Source organism: Thunnus thynnus, chromosome 17 (genome assembly GCF_963924715.1).
Source record: "Thunnus thynnus chromosome 17, fThuThy2.1, whole genome shotgun sequence".
NCBI classification, from domain to species: domain Eukaryota; kingdom Metazoa; phylum Chordata; class Actinopteri; order Scombriformes; family Scombridae; genus Thunnus; species Thunnus thynnus.
The window spans coordinates 2,607,548-2,627,251 of record NC_089533.1 but is presented as its reverse complement, the minus strand read 5'-3'; the positions used below and the strand labels follow the sequence as shown (position 1 = coordinate 2,627,251).

The 19,704-nt window shown below is 38.2% G+C and overlaps 1 protein-coding gene across 1 annotated transcript; it reads left to right on the top strand.

Annotated features, from left to right (window-relative positions):
• Window positions 1–1,834: 1,834 nt before the first annotated feature.
• Window positions 1,835–18,954, top strand: LOC137200905 (polyserase-2-like). Its single transcript, XM_067615614.1, has 10 exons — window positions 1,835–1,969; window positions 9,483–9,503; window positions 10,344–10,506; window positions 10,855–11,123; window positions 13,233–13,378; window positions 13,471–13,756; window positions 14,197–14,368; window positions 14,473–14,726; window positions 14,848–14,945; window positions 17,026–18,954. The coding sequence occupies exons 1-10, from the start codon at window positions 1,915–1,917 to the stop codon at window positions 17,359–17,361; spliced, it is 1,800 nt and encodes a 599-aa protein (XP_067471715.1). The 5' UTR covers window positions 1,835–1,914; the 3' UTR covers window positions 17,362–18,954.
• Window positions 18,955–19,704: the final 750 nt, after the last annotated feature.

Sequence of the window (19,704 nt, the reverse complement as noted above, 5' to 3'; positions counted from 1 at the left end):
GCGATGCTACTGCTACATCTATACTCTGTGAATCTTGGGTTACGCCATGGTTACGTAACCTAACCAACATTGCTGCTGTGGTAGTAACTTGCCTGTGATGGCACCCACTTGTCACTCAAAGTGGCCACGCCCTTAATTACACATAACTTTAAGCCTTAATAAAATTTAAATGGGTGAGTTATATAAAAATTCGCCCCCCATACAGTTGTCATGAACAGGGAAATTGGCTATAGAGGCCAAAACTGTCTTTTGTACCAGGCTGTTGCTGTAAAGTTGGGCATTTTAACATGGTGGTCTATGGGGATGGGCTTGCTTTTAGAGTCAGCCTCAAGTGGCCATTTGAGGAACCGCAGTTTTGGGCACTTCTGCACTGCCTTCATTTTTCGGTCCTGGAGGTTGTTGCTTGGTCAACTCTGATAATTTCCGCCATAACTTCATGATTAATCCAAAGAAGAAAAACACGTTGGTTCCGCATGTGAAACTTTCATGTGCAGGGTTGAAAGTCCTGGCCTGTCAGGGATTTTTGAAATCTTTACTTCCTGCTGTGTTAAACATTACAGGATAGGTTCACATTTTAACCTTTTAATATAATACTCACACACCCATAAATACACTGAAAGACTTTTGTGTTTCCCTGCTGAACAGCAGTGCAGGGATAGTAAAACAAATCTAGTGTGAAATTTCATACTAAAACAGACAGATTACATGTATACAGCGTCTGTAATTCCCCAAAACAAAGTCAGGAAAATAATAATACAATAATATAACATTGCAACAAGACAATTCAGTCACACTCAGCAGTCATCACACTCACATTAATTTAAACTGTCAAATATTATTAAATCTATCAGTTAGTAGAACTTTAAAAAAGTATGACCAGGTGCAACATCAAAATACTGCATACTCCTTAATTCATCAATAATAGTAACATTATAATAATAATATGGATGGAAATCTGTTTAAAAATTAGTAAAATAGTACACGTGTTCTGTAGTAAACTTGTAAAACTATGTGAGAACACCTGCAAGGTGTATGAACATGTTAAAGACGTCTGACAAAGAGGTCTGACAACAGTCTGAGTGTCAAATTCAACCAGATTCCTGCAGAGATTCATGAATGCTGCCAAGTGAGATGTACGGTCAGGCATGTCAGTGTCGTTTCTGTCTGTGGGGTCACCTGAGTGTTTGATGTAATATTACACAATCAGTCGCTCCTTCCGTCCCTTGCTGTTGATTTTGACAAACATGTCGAGATTAACTGATACTTAGATAAATAAACAAAAGCACTAATTAGCACTGATTTAACAGTTTGAATCCCTAAAGTGGTTTTGGCAGTGGTTGAAGAAGTATGTAGATCCTTTGTATTGGTAAAAATATCAATACATAATGTAAAAATATGTCCAGAAGTATCATCAGTGAAATAAACTTAAAATAAAAGTAAAAGTAGTTTGGTGAAATATTGGATCACTCGAAGACGAGACGCAACTACACACCGTGTCATCCTTTTTAAGCTTGTGGGTTTTTATGCAAAATCTTAATCTACAAAGTAACTAAAACTGTCAAATAAATGTAGTTGAGTAAAAAAAAAAGTACAATGTTTCTCTCTGAAATGAAGTGGAGTCGAAGTATAAAGTAGCATCACATGGAAATACTCAAAGTAAAGTACAAGTACATCATAATTGTATTTTAGAACTTGAGTAAATGTAATAGTTGGATTTGTTTCTTTGCACTGCAGGGTTGAAGTGACGCTGTTTGACATGTTGGCTGTGAGGGAGGTGGAGCAGGTGATTTGCGGTAAGGTGTTGGGTGTGTTGTCAGGCAGGTAGAGAGAGGTGGGTGTTTGTGTTTGAGGGAGGGAAGGTAAAGGAAGCTTATTTATGCCGGAGCAGATCTGATATGAACTTACTGTACAGTGATGGCTCTCTACAAAGTGATCTGTGTGGCAACTCTGCTGACTCTACTGATACAAGGTAAGCTTCCTCTTCACCTGCACACACCTGAACTAATGACATTTATAATGAACACTGGGAAGGGAATAAAATTTTCAAATTAAGTAAATATAGCGGTAACACAAATATAGCTGTAACACAACAGGAGTGCAAATCCTTTAAAATGTTCTCAAGAAAAGTAAAAGTACACAGCAGACCCTGTCAGTGTTAAAATATTGATGCATTAACATGAGTAAAAGTTAACATGTTAAGTGGAAGAATTACTGAGATCTCTTACCTGAGTAAAACTAGAAATACGACAATAAAATCTCACTAAAGTAAAAGTATTGGCAGCAAAACGTATTTAAAGTATAAAATGTAAGAGTACTCATTACACAAAAAGTGTGTGTGTGTATATATATATATATATATATATATATATATATATATATATATATATATATACACATATATATATATATATGTGTGTATATATATATATATATATATGTATGTATGTATGTGTGTGTGTGTGTATGTGTATATATATATATATATATATATATATGTATGTATGTATGTGTGTGTATGTGTATATATATATATATATATGTGTGTGTGTGTATATATATATGTATATATATTAAAATATTAATACTGATTCATTGATATGCACATTTTAAGCAGCATTTCAATGTCAAGTTAGAGCAAATTTTAACAACTTTACAGTTAAAATTGTAATGATATGTTTTATGTGTAAAATACTGACTTGAAACAGAGAGGAAGTACAAAGTAGCGTAAAATAACAAGTACAAGTACCACAAAATTGTACTTAAGTACAGTAATTGAGTAAATGTACTAAATTCCTTTCCACGACTGGATGTAATAATAAAATAAAAAATAAAATTGATCAAATCAGGGCAGAACGAAAGAAAGAAAAGTCTTGTCCAAGTTGAGTAAAATCTCAAAGTCCAAACATTTTGAAGATTAAACATTTCTAAAGGGCAAAAACAATAAACTAGTTTTATTTAATGTTTAACTAATTTTAAGGAAGTTTGGCAGTAGTTAAGGAGAAATTCATGTAAATGTGAAATCTGAACTACAGGCGTCAGATAAATGTAGTGGAATAAAAAGTACAATATATCTGCCTGAAAAGTTTCCTAAAATAGAAAACTGGGTAATAAATATACTCAGTAACTCCTCACCTCCACCTGATTTTGTTGCTCCAAGAATCCATAAATGGAAATTATTTTGTACAGGACTCTGTTCTGAGGGCTAAAAAATGAAATGATGACATACTATTTATAGCAGATAATCATGTGAAGGAAGCAGCAGCTCGTGCTTCAGCTTAGCTTATTTGGTTAGCAAATAGCTGTCATTCATCCTGTCACTGACTGTAAAGAGTCACTATAAATCACAGCATCTGATACTGTATTCATGTCCTAAGGTTCTGGAGAATCTAGGAATTGGGGGATTTTTTTTGACGTGATGACAGTTTACTTTTTACTTTATCCAATTTAAATTTCTTTGAACACATTGGGTTACATGTTTTATGGATGGACACTGGCAGGCAGCACTTGGTTAAGGTCAGAGAAAGATCATGGTCTTTGTTTAAGACAGAAAAATTCTGTAGTGACATGAAGCACGAGACACAACATGTTTATTAACGTTTAACCAAAAATCACCATTTTTCACTAAAATTTGCTTTTGTTGTCTAAATTAAAACAATATTTGGTTGGTTTAATGATACATGTCAGGGTCCCTTAAAATAACATGACAGGTGAGAGATATGTGAAGTATGTCAACATCCAATCATTGCACTGATAAATAACACAATGCATATTGTTTGTTAAGGCTGTGTGTGCTGTTGTTAGATTGTACAGGTAGGTGTTATTTCCTACTACACATTTCTTCCTGTCATGTCTCACATGGTGCCATGAGGTCAGTAATTACACTGTAGGATTTCTTTTTTTTAAGTCAGTAATTACACTTTTTGTGCATTTTTTTTGCTGTCAAAAATGTGCTGACTCTGCAGGTTTTGTCACTCTGTTCTGAATTTTGGCCTAAACCATTTTTGTTTGATTGTTTAGCTGCATATTTACTTTAATGAAACATGTTTTCAATTCCAGTTTTAATCCCCAAAACCCCCTGTAGCCTATATGTTCATTAATAATCCTCATATGTACTATAAGTCTAACAACTGAACCTTGGACGTGGCTCCACTGGCACTTTTCTCTCTCTGATTATTTTTCTTTTGTCCAATGAACTTTAATTATAATTTTTTATAATGTAACAACAGTAGAACATGATGTCAAGGAGGAAGATAGACAGCTAAACATACAGGTAATTAAAGATATGAAAAAAAACAAATAAATATTCAAATGAAGAAAGATAAATAGTGCCAGAGCAAAAATAAACAAAGAAATTTAAGAAAAGAGAAGAAATACAATTATACAACCATCAGTAAAGTAGTCCAATAGTTTTAAAAGCTTGTTTGTTCTAAGACTTTTCTTTATTTTTTAGTTTATTTGTTCCATCAAACTAACAAGCTGTGTCCATTAATGACTAAATTATGCCAATACTGCCCTCATATTAATAGCTTTATCACCTTTATTATTTTTTTATCAGTTTAATACAGTTTGCAATGTTCAGTACGATCTTGGACTGAGATGCAGTGATACATCCTATTTTCACATCATTTATAAAAACAGAAATGTTATGGTTGTAGTATTTAGCTGGAAACAAAAATGACAATCACAAAAAAGTGTCCTCCCTCTTCTAGTATGACCTCATTTATTTTGGATCTTGGTATAATCACAGCTGAAAACCCCCAAAATGAATAAAAAACATCATAAGTATGAAGGTCTTAAACATCCTGCTTGAATCCTTTTAAATAATATTTGGAAAGATGTACAACTTCTATTTAATTTAATTATTGGCCAAACTTTATTCCAGATGTTTTTCCGACAACAAATAGCTCTGGGAAATGGTATAAAAGTTTATAAACAGGGGAGAAAAATATAAAGGACACCTGATACATTCAGTGGGTCCCATCAGCAGAGAACAATGATCCATGTTTAGTAAAACATCTCCAGTTAAGATGAACATTTTACACAGTGGCTCAGAATATACAGTAAGGAAAACAACACCTCTGTAATTAAAAAGTATTCATTTTTTAAACATCGATTTAGCAAACATCTCTGAAATATAACACAGGGAATGGCTAACGTTTTAAATGTTTCTTTCTCAAACACATCTGTAATAAAAACAAGGAACTATTAACATTTTGAGAATAAGCTGTTTTGAGCCGTCTTGTCAGGGAAACGAGAAGCAAAATTGGTGAAATAAAAGGAGAATTCTTTTGGCCATGAGTTTGTAAATGTTAATAGCCTCCCTTCCTTCCCTCTCAATGGACAACAGCAGAGGTTCTGAGAGCCTTCCTTCTCCACATCTGTTTGTAAACTGGGTCTTGATCAGCTTCAGTTTGGAGAATGATTGCTCAACTGATGCAGTCATCACTGGCAGCTCAGACTGCACTAACCCAAAGACAACAGAACCATGTAAACTAGTGAGTAGTACTGTACCAGAACCAACTGAATGGAACAATGTTACAGCTACAACAACTACAACATGTTTTTAAGGGTTCTTTATTTTCATGATGGTCAGCATACACTCATTCCTACCATAATTGTAGAGGAGTTCTCCTTCTTTAGGCTCAAAGGTAAGTATGACAGTGTTATTTAGACGAGTGGTCATTTTTGGGTCATCTGCAAACCTTGGAAGAGTAGGTCATGACCTCTCTCTTTCAGAGCAGTTCATCTCTCTGTCTGCTAAGGATGACTGAGCAACGCAGCTGTCCTGATGAGGCTGGCTGTCTCCTTGGGAAACTAAGGTTGTGGAAGAAATGCTGTGCTCTGTTTCAGATGGCCAGACTGTCTCTTCTAAGAATATATTGCATGTTGCCTGAATGTGTGAACAATGGTTCACTTAGGTCGGTGTAGTTTCTTGTTCAGGATCTAGTACCCAATAGAATCCTCACACCTGTATGGATGAGTAAAGAATAACCTTATTTGGACATGTAGTAAATCTCGAGGGTCTAGTGAAGGATCAAATACTCCCCACCAGGAGGTAACCTTCAGAATTGAGAAGCATTAAACAGTGTTTCCCTTGTACTGCTAATATCTGTTCTCTTCTAGCTTAGTCTAGCTTCAATAAATCCATGTCTCCTGAAACCTTTGTCAGTTAGGAGTTAGACAGTTCTAAATATTTTCGTTCACAATAATGGCCAGTTTACTCCATCATAAGGGCATTTTACAGGCAAAGTATCTCATGCTCTTCACTGGAAGGGCACTTCACCATGTTTTTCTCCCATGCAGGGCACCCTATAGGGCACTTCACCACGTTTTTTGTTATTGAAGGGCACTCATCATGGCATCATGTTTTCTAACACCTGGGGGCACCCTAGAGGGCACTTAATCCCTTTTTTCATTGAAAGTGTACCCAATTCTGCACTTAAGTTAGGGGAACCCTAAACGGCACTTTTTCCACTAGAAGGGCAGCCATACAAAACCTCCAGCTCAGCCCATTACAAGAGCAACTCATATGGCTCTGCATTACATCATGTGGGGATATTTTACAGGGCACTATCACATTTTCTTCAACTGAAAAGGCATCCTTGAGGGCATTTCATCCCAGATTGTTACACATACAGGCACTCTATAGAGCATTTCATCCTGATTAACCATAACTAAGACAGTAATTACAGAACAGGTGTGGGGGCACCTTAGAGGACATTTTATCATGTTTGCTTTATTGTGGGGTTAACTTAAAGGTCCAATAGTTTTAAAAGCTTGTTTGTTCTAAGACTTTTCTTTATTTTTTAGTTTATTTGTTCCATCAAACTAACAAGCTGTGTCCATTAATGACTAAATTATGCCAATACTGCCCTCATATTAATAGCTTTATCACCTTTATTATTTTTTTATCAGTTTAATACAGTTTGCAATGTTCAGTACGATCTTGGACTGAGATGCAGTGATACATCCTATTTTCACATCATTTATAAAAACAGAAATGTTATGGTTGTAGTATTTAGCTGGAAACAAAAATGACAATCACAAAAAAGTGTCCTCCCTCTTCTAGTATGACCTCATTTATTTTGGATCTTGGTATAATCACAGCTGAAAACCCCCAAAATGAATAAAAAACATCATAAGTATGAAGGTCTTAAACATCCTGCTTGAATCCTTTTAAATAATATTTGGAAAGATGTACAACTTCTATTTAATTTAATTATTGGCCAAACTTTATTCCAGATGTTTTTCCGACAACAAATAGCTCTGGGAAATGGTATAAAAGTTTATAAACAGGGGAGAAAAATATAAAGGACACCTGATACATTCAGTGGGTCCCATCAGCAGAGAACAATGATCCATGTTTAGTAAAACATCTCCAGTTAAGATGAACATTTTACACAGTGGCTCAGAATATACAGTAAGGAAAACAACACCTCTGTAATTAAAAAGTATTCATTTTTTAAACATCGATTTAGCAAACATCTCTGAAATATAACACAGGGAATGGCTAACGTTTTAAATGTTTCTTTCTCAAACACATCTGTAATAAAAACAAGGAACTATTAACATTTTGAGAATAAGCTGTTTTGAGCCGTCTTGTCAGGGAAACGAGAAGCAAAATTGGTGAAATAAAAGGAGAATTCTTTTGGCCATGAGTTTGTAAATGTTAATAGCCTCCCTTCCTTCCCTCTCAATGGACAACAGCAGAGGTTCTGAGAGCCTTCCTTCTCCACATCTGTTTGTAAACTGGGTCTTGATCAGCTTCAGTTTGGAGAATGATTGCTCAACTGATGCAGTCATCACTGGCAGCTCAGACTGCACTAACCCAAAGACAACAGAACCATGTAAACTAGTGAGTAGTACTGTACCAGAACCAACTGAATGGAACAATGTTACAGCTACAACAACTACAACATGTTTTTAAGGGTTCTTTATTTTCATGATGGTCAGCATACACTCATTCCTACCATAATTGTAGAGGAGTTCTCCTTCTTTAGGCTCAAAGGTAAGTATGACAGTGTTATTTAGACGAGTGGTCATTTTTGGGTCATCTGCAAACCTTGGAAGAGTAGGTCATGACCTCTCTCTTTCAGAGCAGTTCATCTCTCTGTCTGCTAAGGATGACTGAGCAACGCAGCTGTCCTGATGAGGCTGGCTGTCTCCTTGGGAAACTAAGGTTGTGGAAGAAATGCTGTGCTCTGTTTCAGATGGCCAGACTGTCTCTTCTAAGAATATATTGCATGTTGCCTGAATGTGTGAACAATGGTTCACTTAGGTCGGTGTAGTTTCTTGTTCAGGATCTAGTACCCAATAGAATCCTCACACCTGTATGGATGAGTAAAGAATAACCTTATTTGGACATGTAGTAAATCTCGAGGGTCTAGTGAAGGATCAAATACTCCCCACCAGGAGGTAACCTTCAGAATTGAGAAGCATTAAACAGTGTTTCCCTTGTACTGCTAATATCTGTTCTCTTCTAGCTTAGTCTAGCTTCAATAAATCCATGTCTCCTGAAACCTTTGTCAGTTAGGAGTTAGACAGTTCTAAATATTTTCGTTCACAATAATGGCCAGTTTACTCCATCATAAGGGCATTTTACAGGCAAAGTATCTCATGCTCTTCACTGGAAGGGCACTTCACCATGTTTTTCTCCCATGCAGGGCACCCTATAGGGCACTTCACCACGTTTTTTGTTATTGAAGGGCACTCATCATGGCATCATGTTTTCTAACACCTGGGGGCACCCTAGAGGGCACTTAATCCCTTTTTTCATTGAAAGTGTACCCAATTCTGCACTTAAGTTAGGGGAACCCTAAACGGCACTTTTTCCACTAGAAGGGCAGCCATACAAAACCTCCAGCTCAGCCCATTACAAGAGCAACTCATATGGCTCTGCATTACATCATGTGGGGATATTTTACAGGGCACTATCACATTTTCTTCAACTGAAAAGGCATCCTTGAGGGCATTTCATCCCAGATTGTTACACATACAGGCACTCTATAGAGCATTTCATCCTGATTAACCATAACTAAGACAGTAATTACAGAACAGGTGTGGGGGCACCTTAGAGGACATTTTATCATGTTTGCTTTATTGTGGGGTTAACTTAAAGGGCACTTTTGCTTTTTTTTTTGCCCCCTTGAGTCCACCATTGAACCTACCTGTTCGATGACGGTGAAAAGCCATTAAAAGGAACCAATAAATTATAGGATGGTACAGCACTTAAATTTTGGTTATTGAAACCTTTCATGATCGTGATGATTTCTGAAGCAATGCCATCGAAAACAACAACTCTTTTGTGACTGGAATTTTTCTCTCTCTCTGTTAGCTGAGAGAAGAGATGGGAAAATGAGTGTCACTCATATTTTAAAAATCTGTGTTTAAGTGAGTTTAGTAGTCAATATTGTAGTATTGAGTATCAGTGAATATAAATGCTGAATTGTTGTTTCAAGAGCTGTTTGTTTTCTGTTTTTCAGAGTCTCACTCACAACTAGATGGTAAGTCAAAGTTTCCACTTGTTTACATTTTAAACATGTTGTTGGATAGAAAGGTTGATAGTTTGATTGTTGTTGGTATTTGCTGTCAAAGCCAGAATTCCAGTCTTAAAGGACTGGTTCATTATTCTTCAAAGGCATCTTAAAACAACAGTCAGGTGTCCACAGGAACAGTTAAAGAGGTTCTCCTTGCTGTAATCATTCCTCCTGGTCATATTGGCTATTAAAAGATCTGCCACATTTACAGTCTTTTTAGCATGAAATTCCCTCTTTGTGTTTCCTTGGACAGTCTTTCCCTGTTGAGCTGTGAAAGAAGTATAGTAACACAAAGAGGTACTTTGGCACTACAGTTTTTGTAACATTGAACGGTATCTACTTGATCTGGCTCATTTGGACACTGAAGCTTCATATTAGCTTCAGATAAACTTTTAAACACATTTTTGCACAGAAGGAGGACTGTGGATTTTGTCCCCATCACTTACATTGTACGTGCGTTATGAAGGGATCTTCTAATGGTCAGTATGAACAGGAGGAATGATTACAGCAAGAAAAACATGTTTCACTGTTCATTTGGGCTCCTGACTGATGTATTAAGACACACTTGGAAAATTGTGAACCTGTCCTTTAAGAGAGCAAGTAGTAACAAAGAAACATTTAGACTAATATTGAAATGAGATTATAGTTTCACCTCTTGTTATCTTGAGAGCCTCCCAGCAGACTCCCAGGATCATAATCTTTAACCCACAGTTGAAGGTTATAATCCTGCAAACAGAAACCACAGTGGTAATTCAGGGAGGGCCGAGCATTGCTCACTCTGTGTTTTTATCGTCTGTCTCTCTGTAGTGTGCGGTCGGCCTGCTCTCAACACCAGGATTGTTGGAGGACAGGCGGCCCCTAATGGCAGCTGGCCCTGGCAGGTCAGTCTGCAAAGATCTAGATTTCACTTCTGCGGAGGATCCCTCATTAACAAAGAATGGGTGCTGACGGCTGCTCACTGCTTCTCAAGGTGAGCAGTTAGAGTAGAACTGTGATGGAAAACAACATGCCATGAGACCCCTCCAAGGGGTCGCAAGATGAATATCAAGGGTCTCAAAATGATTAACAGGACAGGAAAGAAGAAAATTTATTGTTCTACTGCTCAAATTTAGATCTCTTTTTTCTAGCTTTGTCTTGTGAAATTCTGGAGATTTTCCTCTTCAGGCCTCCAACAATTATTCAAATACAACAATACAAGAGGTTTAGAAGAAAAATCTTTCTCTCTTAAATGGATTTGTATCTGCTTGACTGAGGTAGTCTCGACTGCAGCCCTGCTCTTCATGTCTTTGCACTGCTTTGTTTCTCTTCTGATCTTCAGCACCAGCACAGCGGGTTTGGCTGTGGTCCTCGGTCTCCAGAGTCAAGAGGGGTCCAACCCCAATGCAGTGTCTCGAACGGTCTCTCAGATCATCAATCATCCCAGCTACAACCCTAGCACTAGTGATAATGACATCTCCCTCCTGAAGCTCTCCTCACCGGTCACTTTCAACGACTTCATTCTGCCAGTGTGCCTGGCAGCCTCAGACAGCACTTTCAACGACGGCGTGGACACCTGGATCACCGGCTGGGGCAACATCGGATCTGGAGGTAGGTCATACAGAAACTGGGGCACATCTATTACTTGTGCTCTCTCAGATTCATAAATGCATCTCAGTGAGCGACGGAAACCTTTTGTAACTTACAGCTTGTATTTATATTTTCAACATAATCTGCATGTGACAATACTATCACACCCCACATTACAAAAGTATTAGACAGATTAAACAACAAACTGATGATTTATCTATCCTAGGAACGTTCTGATAATGACGTGATATGAAAGGTCATTAAAATCAAAAGAGTTCATTTATCTGAGGAGCATTAATGTGGTCAGTAAATTTCATGGCAAACTGCCAACACACAGATTTATATTCCTTTGAAACTGAGTGTGATCATGGACAGTGAATTTAGGTTAGACAAACAGATAAACTCAGTGGTCGAAACGAGTTTCTTCCAGCTAAGGCTTTTATCTAGGGTGAAGTCCTTTTTATCACTTAATGACTATGAGAGGGTCATACATGCTTTTATCTTGTCCCACGCAAGCAAGAGCACATTTCCCCTGTACTAGCATCCCTCCACTGGTTCCCAGTACGTTTTAGGACTGATTTTAAGATTTTACTGTTTGCCTATAAATCACTGAATGGACTATCTCCAACCTACCTCTCTGATCTCTTACAACCACACATCCCATCAAAGTCACTCAGGTCTGCTGACCAGTCGCTTTTAGTTGTGCCAGGACCTAGGGTGATCGTGCCTTTGCTGTTATAGCCCCCAAACTCTGGAACGAGTTGCCTCTACATATTAGACTGGCTCCTACACTGCCTGTTTTTAAATCCTATCTTAAAACTCATTTTTATTCCTTGGCTTTTAACTCGGTGTGTTAAAACCAAGAAAAGTCTCATTTTTCTGTTAAACCGGTCTTTGTGGCTTAATTGTGTTTTCATGGCCTTTGTTATCATGATTGTACAGCACTTTGGTCAACTGTTGGTATTTTTAAACGTGCTTTATAAATAAATTTGATTTGATTTATCACACCCCACATTACAAAAGTATTGGACAGATTAAACAACATACTGATGATTTATCTATCCTAGGAACATTCTGATAATGATGTGATATGAAAGGTCATTAAAATCAAAAGGGTTCATTTATCTGAGGAGCATTAATACATTCAGCAAATTTCATGGCAAACTGCCGACTAGACTTCACTAGATTCTGAAATAACATTTGAAATGTTGTCCTTATTGTGGCACAAGAGGAAAGGTCAGAGGTCACCGGAAACATTATGATTGACATGAGACAGACAGACAGGTTGACTGATATCAGTAACCTTAAAGATCCCCTCCAGACATTTTTTAGGAAATAACAATAATTAGCTTTGAAAAATGAATTTGTGGGTTTTTCCACACAAAAAGCTCATTTACCTTGATAGAAATTCTTAAAATCACATCTCCTCCATCTCCCTCACTGTAAAATCCAGAATCTATGAATATGCAAATCTTTTTCTTTTCAAAAGTTTTCCTACTTGACAAAAGATGCCTCCTACTTCACTGTGAGGTCCATTCTCAGTGTATGTGCACTGGAGGTTTCAATTCTCCGTGTCACACTTGTGTAAGTTGCATACTGGACTACGACTGGATCTCCTTGGCTTTCTGGAACTTTAAAGCGAGTTTCAGCTCATTGTTTGGTGTTCTCATAGAGTTGTTTTGGGCCGCAGCAGGCAGCTGTTTTCAGAGAAAAAGCTCCAAAAAGCCACTGTACAGTATCTGCTCGGCACCAAATGGCAAACAGATACAGTTACCTGTAGACTAGCTGGTGAACATAATGCAGCATTTAGCAACTAAAGAGTCAGATATTTCTTTCAGGAGCTGGTAGAGAGCAAAAACTGAGCTAAAAGAGAGTGAATATTGTACTTACATTTACCAGGTGGACAGAAACACGACTCCAAATGAATGACAATGTTGCTCCATAACAGCTGGATGTGGAAATAAGCAACTAACAAGTTCAACACGTCAACTTAAAAGCTGAAATATGTCAGTGTTGTGTTCACTACTTGTTTTTGCTGAACTCTAGTGGACAAAACAAGTGGTATGAGTCCTTTACAAAATATATTTCACCATATGTGTTGTTTATTAAACTGATTTTGTGTGTCTTTAGTACCCCTTCCTTCCCCACAAAACCTAATGGAGGTGGAGGTTCCTGTTGTTGGGAACAGACAGTGTAACTGTGACTATGGAGTGGACAGAATCACCAACAACATGATCTGCGCTGGGTTACGTGCCGGAGGGAAGGACTCCTGTCAGGTGATCATTTTACCACCTGTTCTTCCTTTAGATTTCCCCTCCTACAAAGATTCTTTTTCCTGACCCACTCCTGAATGTTTCTCTCTTCAAAGGGGGACTCAGGTGGTCCGATGGTGTCAAAGACAGGAAGTGTCTGGGTCCAGGCTGGAGTTGTGAGCTTTGGAAAAGGTTGTGCGAAGCCCAATGTCCCAGGAGTCTACGCCAGAGTGTCCGAGTATCAGTACTGGATCAACAGCCAAGTCACCAGCGACGAGCCAGGCTTCATCACCTTCACGTCCACTGGGACTGACAGTGACCTCAGTGTCAGCTGTTCCGGCCTGCCACCACCTCCAGCCAACCTCCCTCCAGCCAAACTCTCTCCAACAACCACAGTCAAGCGTGAGTAACTGTCACGTCCAGGCTTTGTGAATGGATCTGAGAGATTTTTAACCACAAATTTGAAAAGCTTTGAGATCACACATTTTTCCACACTGTGTGACACTTTCAGATCTATTCTGTATCAGCTTGTTCCGCCTCTTCATTGAAGATAAATGATCTTTACACTGAGGAAAATGTTCAAACCAAAGGCTCCATGCTTCTTATGGCTGCACTATTCTAACAGAGGAGAAATATTCCAGATGTTTGTGCATCATTTTGGACAAATTTTTCCAAAAGTCAGCCTGACATGTTTGGTATCTTTGGAAAAGTTTGGATCCCTGCTAGAATTTAGAATAAAGTTCTGTGGGTTTGAAGGATGTTTAATGATTAAAATGATAGATTTATCTTCACTGGTCTTTTTTAAAACTCTTTCATTGTCTGCCTTTTGCTTTTCTCTCCAGCTGTGGTCTGCGGTAGCGCCCCAATGAATTCACGTACTTTGGGAGGAAGCTCGGTGGCGACTGCTGGCATGTGGCCATGGATGGCGAGCCTTCGGAAGAATGGAAGTCATGTGTGTGGCGGGACTCTAGTGGCTGTGGACTCAGTGCTGAGCCACGCCAACTGCTTCTCAAGGTGAGCCTGATATATCAAGTTAGAAAATATTGACAGACGGACTAATACACTGTTGGTTTTCAAGTTCTTCTCAGTCCTAATTGAGTCGATTTTTCCTCCCACAGTTCACCCACAGCATCTGAGTGGACTGTGGTCTTGGGCCGTTTGAACCAGAATGGATCCAACCCCTTTGAGGTGACACTGAATGTGACAAATATCACCCTAAGCACCCTGACCGGGTCTAATGTAGCAGTGCTGCATCTGGCAGCCCGGCCCACCCTGTCCAACTACATCCAGCCCATCTGCCTGGACAACGGACAGACCTTCACTGTGGACTCCACATGCTGGGCTGCTGGCTGGAGCTCTGGGCGAGGAGGGGGTGAGTCCTACACATACAGACTGACACAACAACGTTAGCTCTGTTGATCATGTCAAACACTTAGGACATCTGGGTGATTCCCCTAATCATTTTCCCATTTTCTTATTTTTCCCAACTCTAGTGGAACAAGTTCTGCAGCAGTTCCAGACCACAGTGGTAAATTGTGGGAATGCATCAACCAGTGACAACATTTGTACAGGATCTTTTACACTGGAACAGGTGAATAATGACAATAATGAGTAATATATACCATTAGTTGATATAGTATTTCTCTCTATTTCATCAAGGTATTTGTGAGACTTTAAACATCATAAACGTTAGGTTCCAACAGTGGTAGAAAGTAACTAAGTCCATTTACTCAAATAGTGTACTTAAGTACAGTTTTGAGGTACTTACTCTGACGTCTTACAAAAAGCAGTGTGTAGTCGGGGTCACATTTCACATGTCTATGAGTTAACAGCTCCACCAAATAGTGATTTTTCCCTCGAAACTTCTCACATGCTTTCATTTCAATAAATGTTTAAATGATCCAATATTTCAGCAAAAATCAAAGATTAGAGAAAAAGTCCAAAAACTGAAAACAGATTTGTGTATCAGAACTTTGTTTTTTCTTCTTTCCTCTCCCATTAATCATCTCACCACCCCTCAGATTTATCTGCTGACCCCTAGGTTGGGAACCACTGGACTAAACTAGCTAACTGTATATAACGTAGTGTAAACTAGCTCCACCTCCAGCAGCTACAACAGTAACATGCTGCTCTAACACTGATGCTTCACTATTAATAATCTAATGATGTCATATATAATAATATATCAGTCAGAGGGACCAAACCACTACTTTTACTGCAATACTTTAACTACATCAAGCTCATAATACGTATGTACTTTTACTGCAATACTTTAACTACATCAGGCTCATAATACGTATGTACTTTTACTGCAATACTTTAACTACATCAAGCACATAATACTTATGTACTTTTACCGCAATACTTTAACTACATCAGGCTCATAATGCTTATGTACTTAAGCAGGATTTTTCATGCATGACTTTCACTTCTAATGGAGTATTTTTACATTGCTGGTTATTGCTATTGGTACTTTTACTTAAGTGAAGGATCTGAGTACTTCTTCAACCACTGGGTTCAAAGTTGTGGAATTAAATTTCAATTTAGCTGAGCACTCCTCATCCATGTTCAGATATGTTAGAATATAAGACAACATTCATTTGGAATCCTCATTTGAAGGTTTTCCTACAACCTTACCAATAGTGGGACTAAATATGTAATATTTGTCCTGAGGGTGACACTAGAATAAAGGTTGGTTCATGCGCTACTCCCTCTAAACAGACACTCAGTAGTTTACTCTTTAGCAACAGTAAATTGAGGTTTCAAACACCTATGAATCATCATCATTTTACGTCATCACAGGTGTAGAGCATGGACCATAGACTGTAAAAACTATGGATGTAGCCATTGTGGTCTCACCCATTGGTTTGTGAACTGCCGTTTTGAAGCCTCGAGTTTAGCGATTTAACTGTGGCCATCTTGGATTTGACCGTCGCCATGTTTACTTTTTGGAGCCAGAAGCGACCATATTTGGACGAGAGGGTGGAGCCGACCATAGCGCTAGCTGCTAGCTTGGTTAGCATGGTGCATTTGCAATCTTTAAATGAACAGTTTGACATTTCTGGATTGACATTACTCCCTTCCTAAGATGGCAAATCATGACCCCGGTCTGATCACATTTCAAAAGTCTGGAAGAGCCGCATGATTGAATTATTTTATCCCCTTTCAAGTTAGCTGGAGGGCTAAACTAGAAGTTAGCCATCTCAGCCGGCAGAAGTCTCTAGTGAGCATGCTCCATGGGAGCATCGGGCCCTTAGAATGTGCGCAGTTTGTTTCCAGGAAGTGTTTTTTTTGGCTTCATGCGCCACTGAGCAACTTAGGAATGAACAGGGGCCCGCCTTTGATGCTGTATTCGGTTCTCTTTATACATCTATGGAAGCTACACACAGCATACGGTTAGCCTAGCTTAGCTCAAAGACTAGAAACAGGGGGAAGAGCTAGCCTGGCTCTGTCCAAAGGTAAACAACAGCACGAATTAACTTCAAAATTATATCATAATACTGATTTAATGTTTGCTGATTTCACCAAAAGGCAGATTTGCAACAAGAAAAATAAGAGGCAGATATTGTTTTTTTAATAGTTTCACAGAATGCTGTGACTGAATGTCCACACCAGTTATTTTAGAAGCTACATGTTGGACGTGAACTAATCCGTTTTTTCTGGTTGTTCAGGATGATTCTGGGGGTCCGATGATGTGTCAGATAGACGGCTCTTGGTTCCAGGCAGCTGTGTTGTCAGGCAACAACACCACCACCAATCAAACACGAGCAGATCCGGTGATGGTCTTCACCAAACTGAGCCGCTATCAGAGCTTCCTGGCTCAGACTGTGGGAGCATTCTTATCTCCAGCCTCCACCAACAGCACCGCACCTAACAGCACTGTGTCCACTACCCAGACCACTACCACGACCATCACCACGACCACCAGCAGGGGCTCACCTGCTCACCCCTTCTTCTTCTTCTTCCATCTCTTCGTCTTCTCTGTGTTCCTCCACCTCACCTTATAGGAACCTACCTTTACCTCTAAATAGGTTTACATGATGTGACGGGCACAAATGAATGTAAACAACCATGAGAGACAATATAGGCTTAACGCTACATTAACTAATCTATGACTCAATTCTGTCTTTATTGGCGACCACTAGGAATAGAGAAGTGAAGTGTGCTGGGTTACATCAGAGTGGTCTTTTAATTAAAGTCTCCTCCACTCAAAAATCTGGTTCCTACAGTTGAATGTTTTAGCTTCACTGTGCAGAATGATGCATGTGCAGAGTTTGACACTAGAAGGCTGTTTTTCTCATTCAGCTACTGAAAGTGGGAAGTTTCTCTGAGCTCATTGTAAATGTAATTTTAAGGGGCGGGACTACAAGCATGAATTGTGACATCACAAATAATTTGGAAGCCAATCATGGTCCAATATTCAACTTACACAAGTGTGATGTGGAACAAACACTGAGAATGGACCTTACAGTGAAGTAGGAGACATCTTGTGTCCAGCAGGAAAACTTTTGAAATGAAAAATATTTGCATATTCATAGATCCTGGAATTTTTAATGAGGAAGAAGGAAGAGATGCCATTTTAAGGTTTTTAACAAGATAATTGAACTTTTTTTTGTGGAAAAACCATATTGTAGTGTGTATGAACACACTACACACTCAAAATCTGATTACAATTAGTGTGTAATATGTAATTGGGACACAGCTCATGTTTTGTGGTGAGGCAAACTTTTCAGGATTTTTTAGAATTTTTAGTTAAAACGACACCTCCAGCTCACTTCTCTACTCTATTCCAACAATAAAACATGATTTGTGCTGTTCGTGTTGGACACAGTTTTATAATTTGGTCATTGTTGACCTTTTTTCTTTTTTGGCCAAATAAGAGATTCTGGACCCTAACTGCTTTCGGTCTATGAATGAAAGGGATAATGTGGGTGTAAAATGAAGAATTATTTAAGCTGCACTGAACAAATGATTGTATATGTAGCCTTGCAGTTTTTTGAAGCTATGTGGTTTTTTATTGTTATTTTTTAATCAGCACAACAATGAAATATGTGTAATCTTATATGATTTTCACTTTCTGTAGTGTTTAGACATGAATGATTGTTAAACAGGTTTTCCTGCAGTCTTTAACAAATGGACTGAAAAATCTTTAAGAAGCATATTTTAGATGTCTGATGAACACAGTGACAATGATTTGCCTGTCCATCACCTACGTCATAATATCACAGAGCTACTGTACAATAACAGAGGTTACTACCTGAAAAGACAAAGCACTTAAACAGTATTTGCTTTATAAATACTTAAAAGCTGCACTTTAAATTGATGATTATTTTGCCTTGAAAGATAAATGTCAATTTCAAGTCTTACCAAGCACTGTCACACAAAACTGTCCAGTAAATGTGAAAATTGTAAACAATTTTCCCGTTTGTCATGTTGTCATAATGACCTGCTTTAAACTGAAGTAAAATTTTTTTACTTGATTCAGTGACATATTTTTGTGCTGTGAGCCCACATGCTGTTGCTCTGTTTTATTTATAAAAAGACGTTAATATAGCAGTTAATTTGTTTTTCTTACACAAATAAAGAAATGCACAGAAAAAGTGATTGTATGTGTGTTTAATCTAATACACAGCCTACATTTATAACTGCGCACTTATCAGGTTTGAATGTAGCAGCTAAACATACAACAATTAATGAATTAGTGTGTTTTGATCAAGACATGACCAATTTAACAACAAGACTAAGAGTTTATTCATCCATGCTAGCATCTGTGCCAAATTTCATGGTAATCCATCTTTTTTATTGTAGCGTACCACAAGATGTTTATTTCATTATGTAGTCTTTTCATTGTTGTCTACAGTGGTTAGTAATTATTTTTTGGAATTGTCCACATGGTCCACGTTAATAGTTTGCTTGTATAATCTGTATGTAGCTCTGTGGAATATATGCATGTATTGACACATCAGAGTCCTGAGGTCCTACCATCAGACCACCAACTCAAACAAAAGTTTATCTGAAGCTAATATGAAGCTTCAGCGTCCAAATGAGTCAAATCAAGTAGATATCTTTCAACGTTACAGTCTTTTTAGTGCCAAAGTCCCTCTTTTTGTTACGATACTTCCACCTGCAGCTCAACAGGGAAACACTGTCCGAGGAAACACAAAGAGGGAATTTGATGCTAAAAAGACTGTAAATGTGTCAGATATCCACTTGATATGACTAACTCAGACTGCTGAAGCTGAATATAAGCTTCACATCAACTTTTAAATGACTGTGTGGACACACTGTGGATTTTGGCCTCCATCACTTCCATTGAAAGCACATTTGAAGGATCTTTTAATATCCAGTAT

Bases quoted from the DNA above. Each gene is read 5' to 3' on its own strand.
- LOC137200905 (XM_067615614.1), top strand. From the start codon at position 1,915: ATGGCTCTCTACAAAGTGATCTGTGTGGCAACTCTGCTGACTCTACTG. The intron at 1,970-9,482 runs GTAAGCTTCCTC...TCTGTTTTTCAG, and splicing joins GCTGACTCTACTGATACAAG to AGTCTCACTCACAACTAGAT. The intron at 14,369-14,472 runs GTGAGCCTGATA...TTCCTCCCACAG, and splicing joins CACGCCAACTGCTTCTCAAG to TTCACCCACAGCATCTGAGT.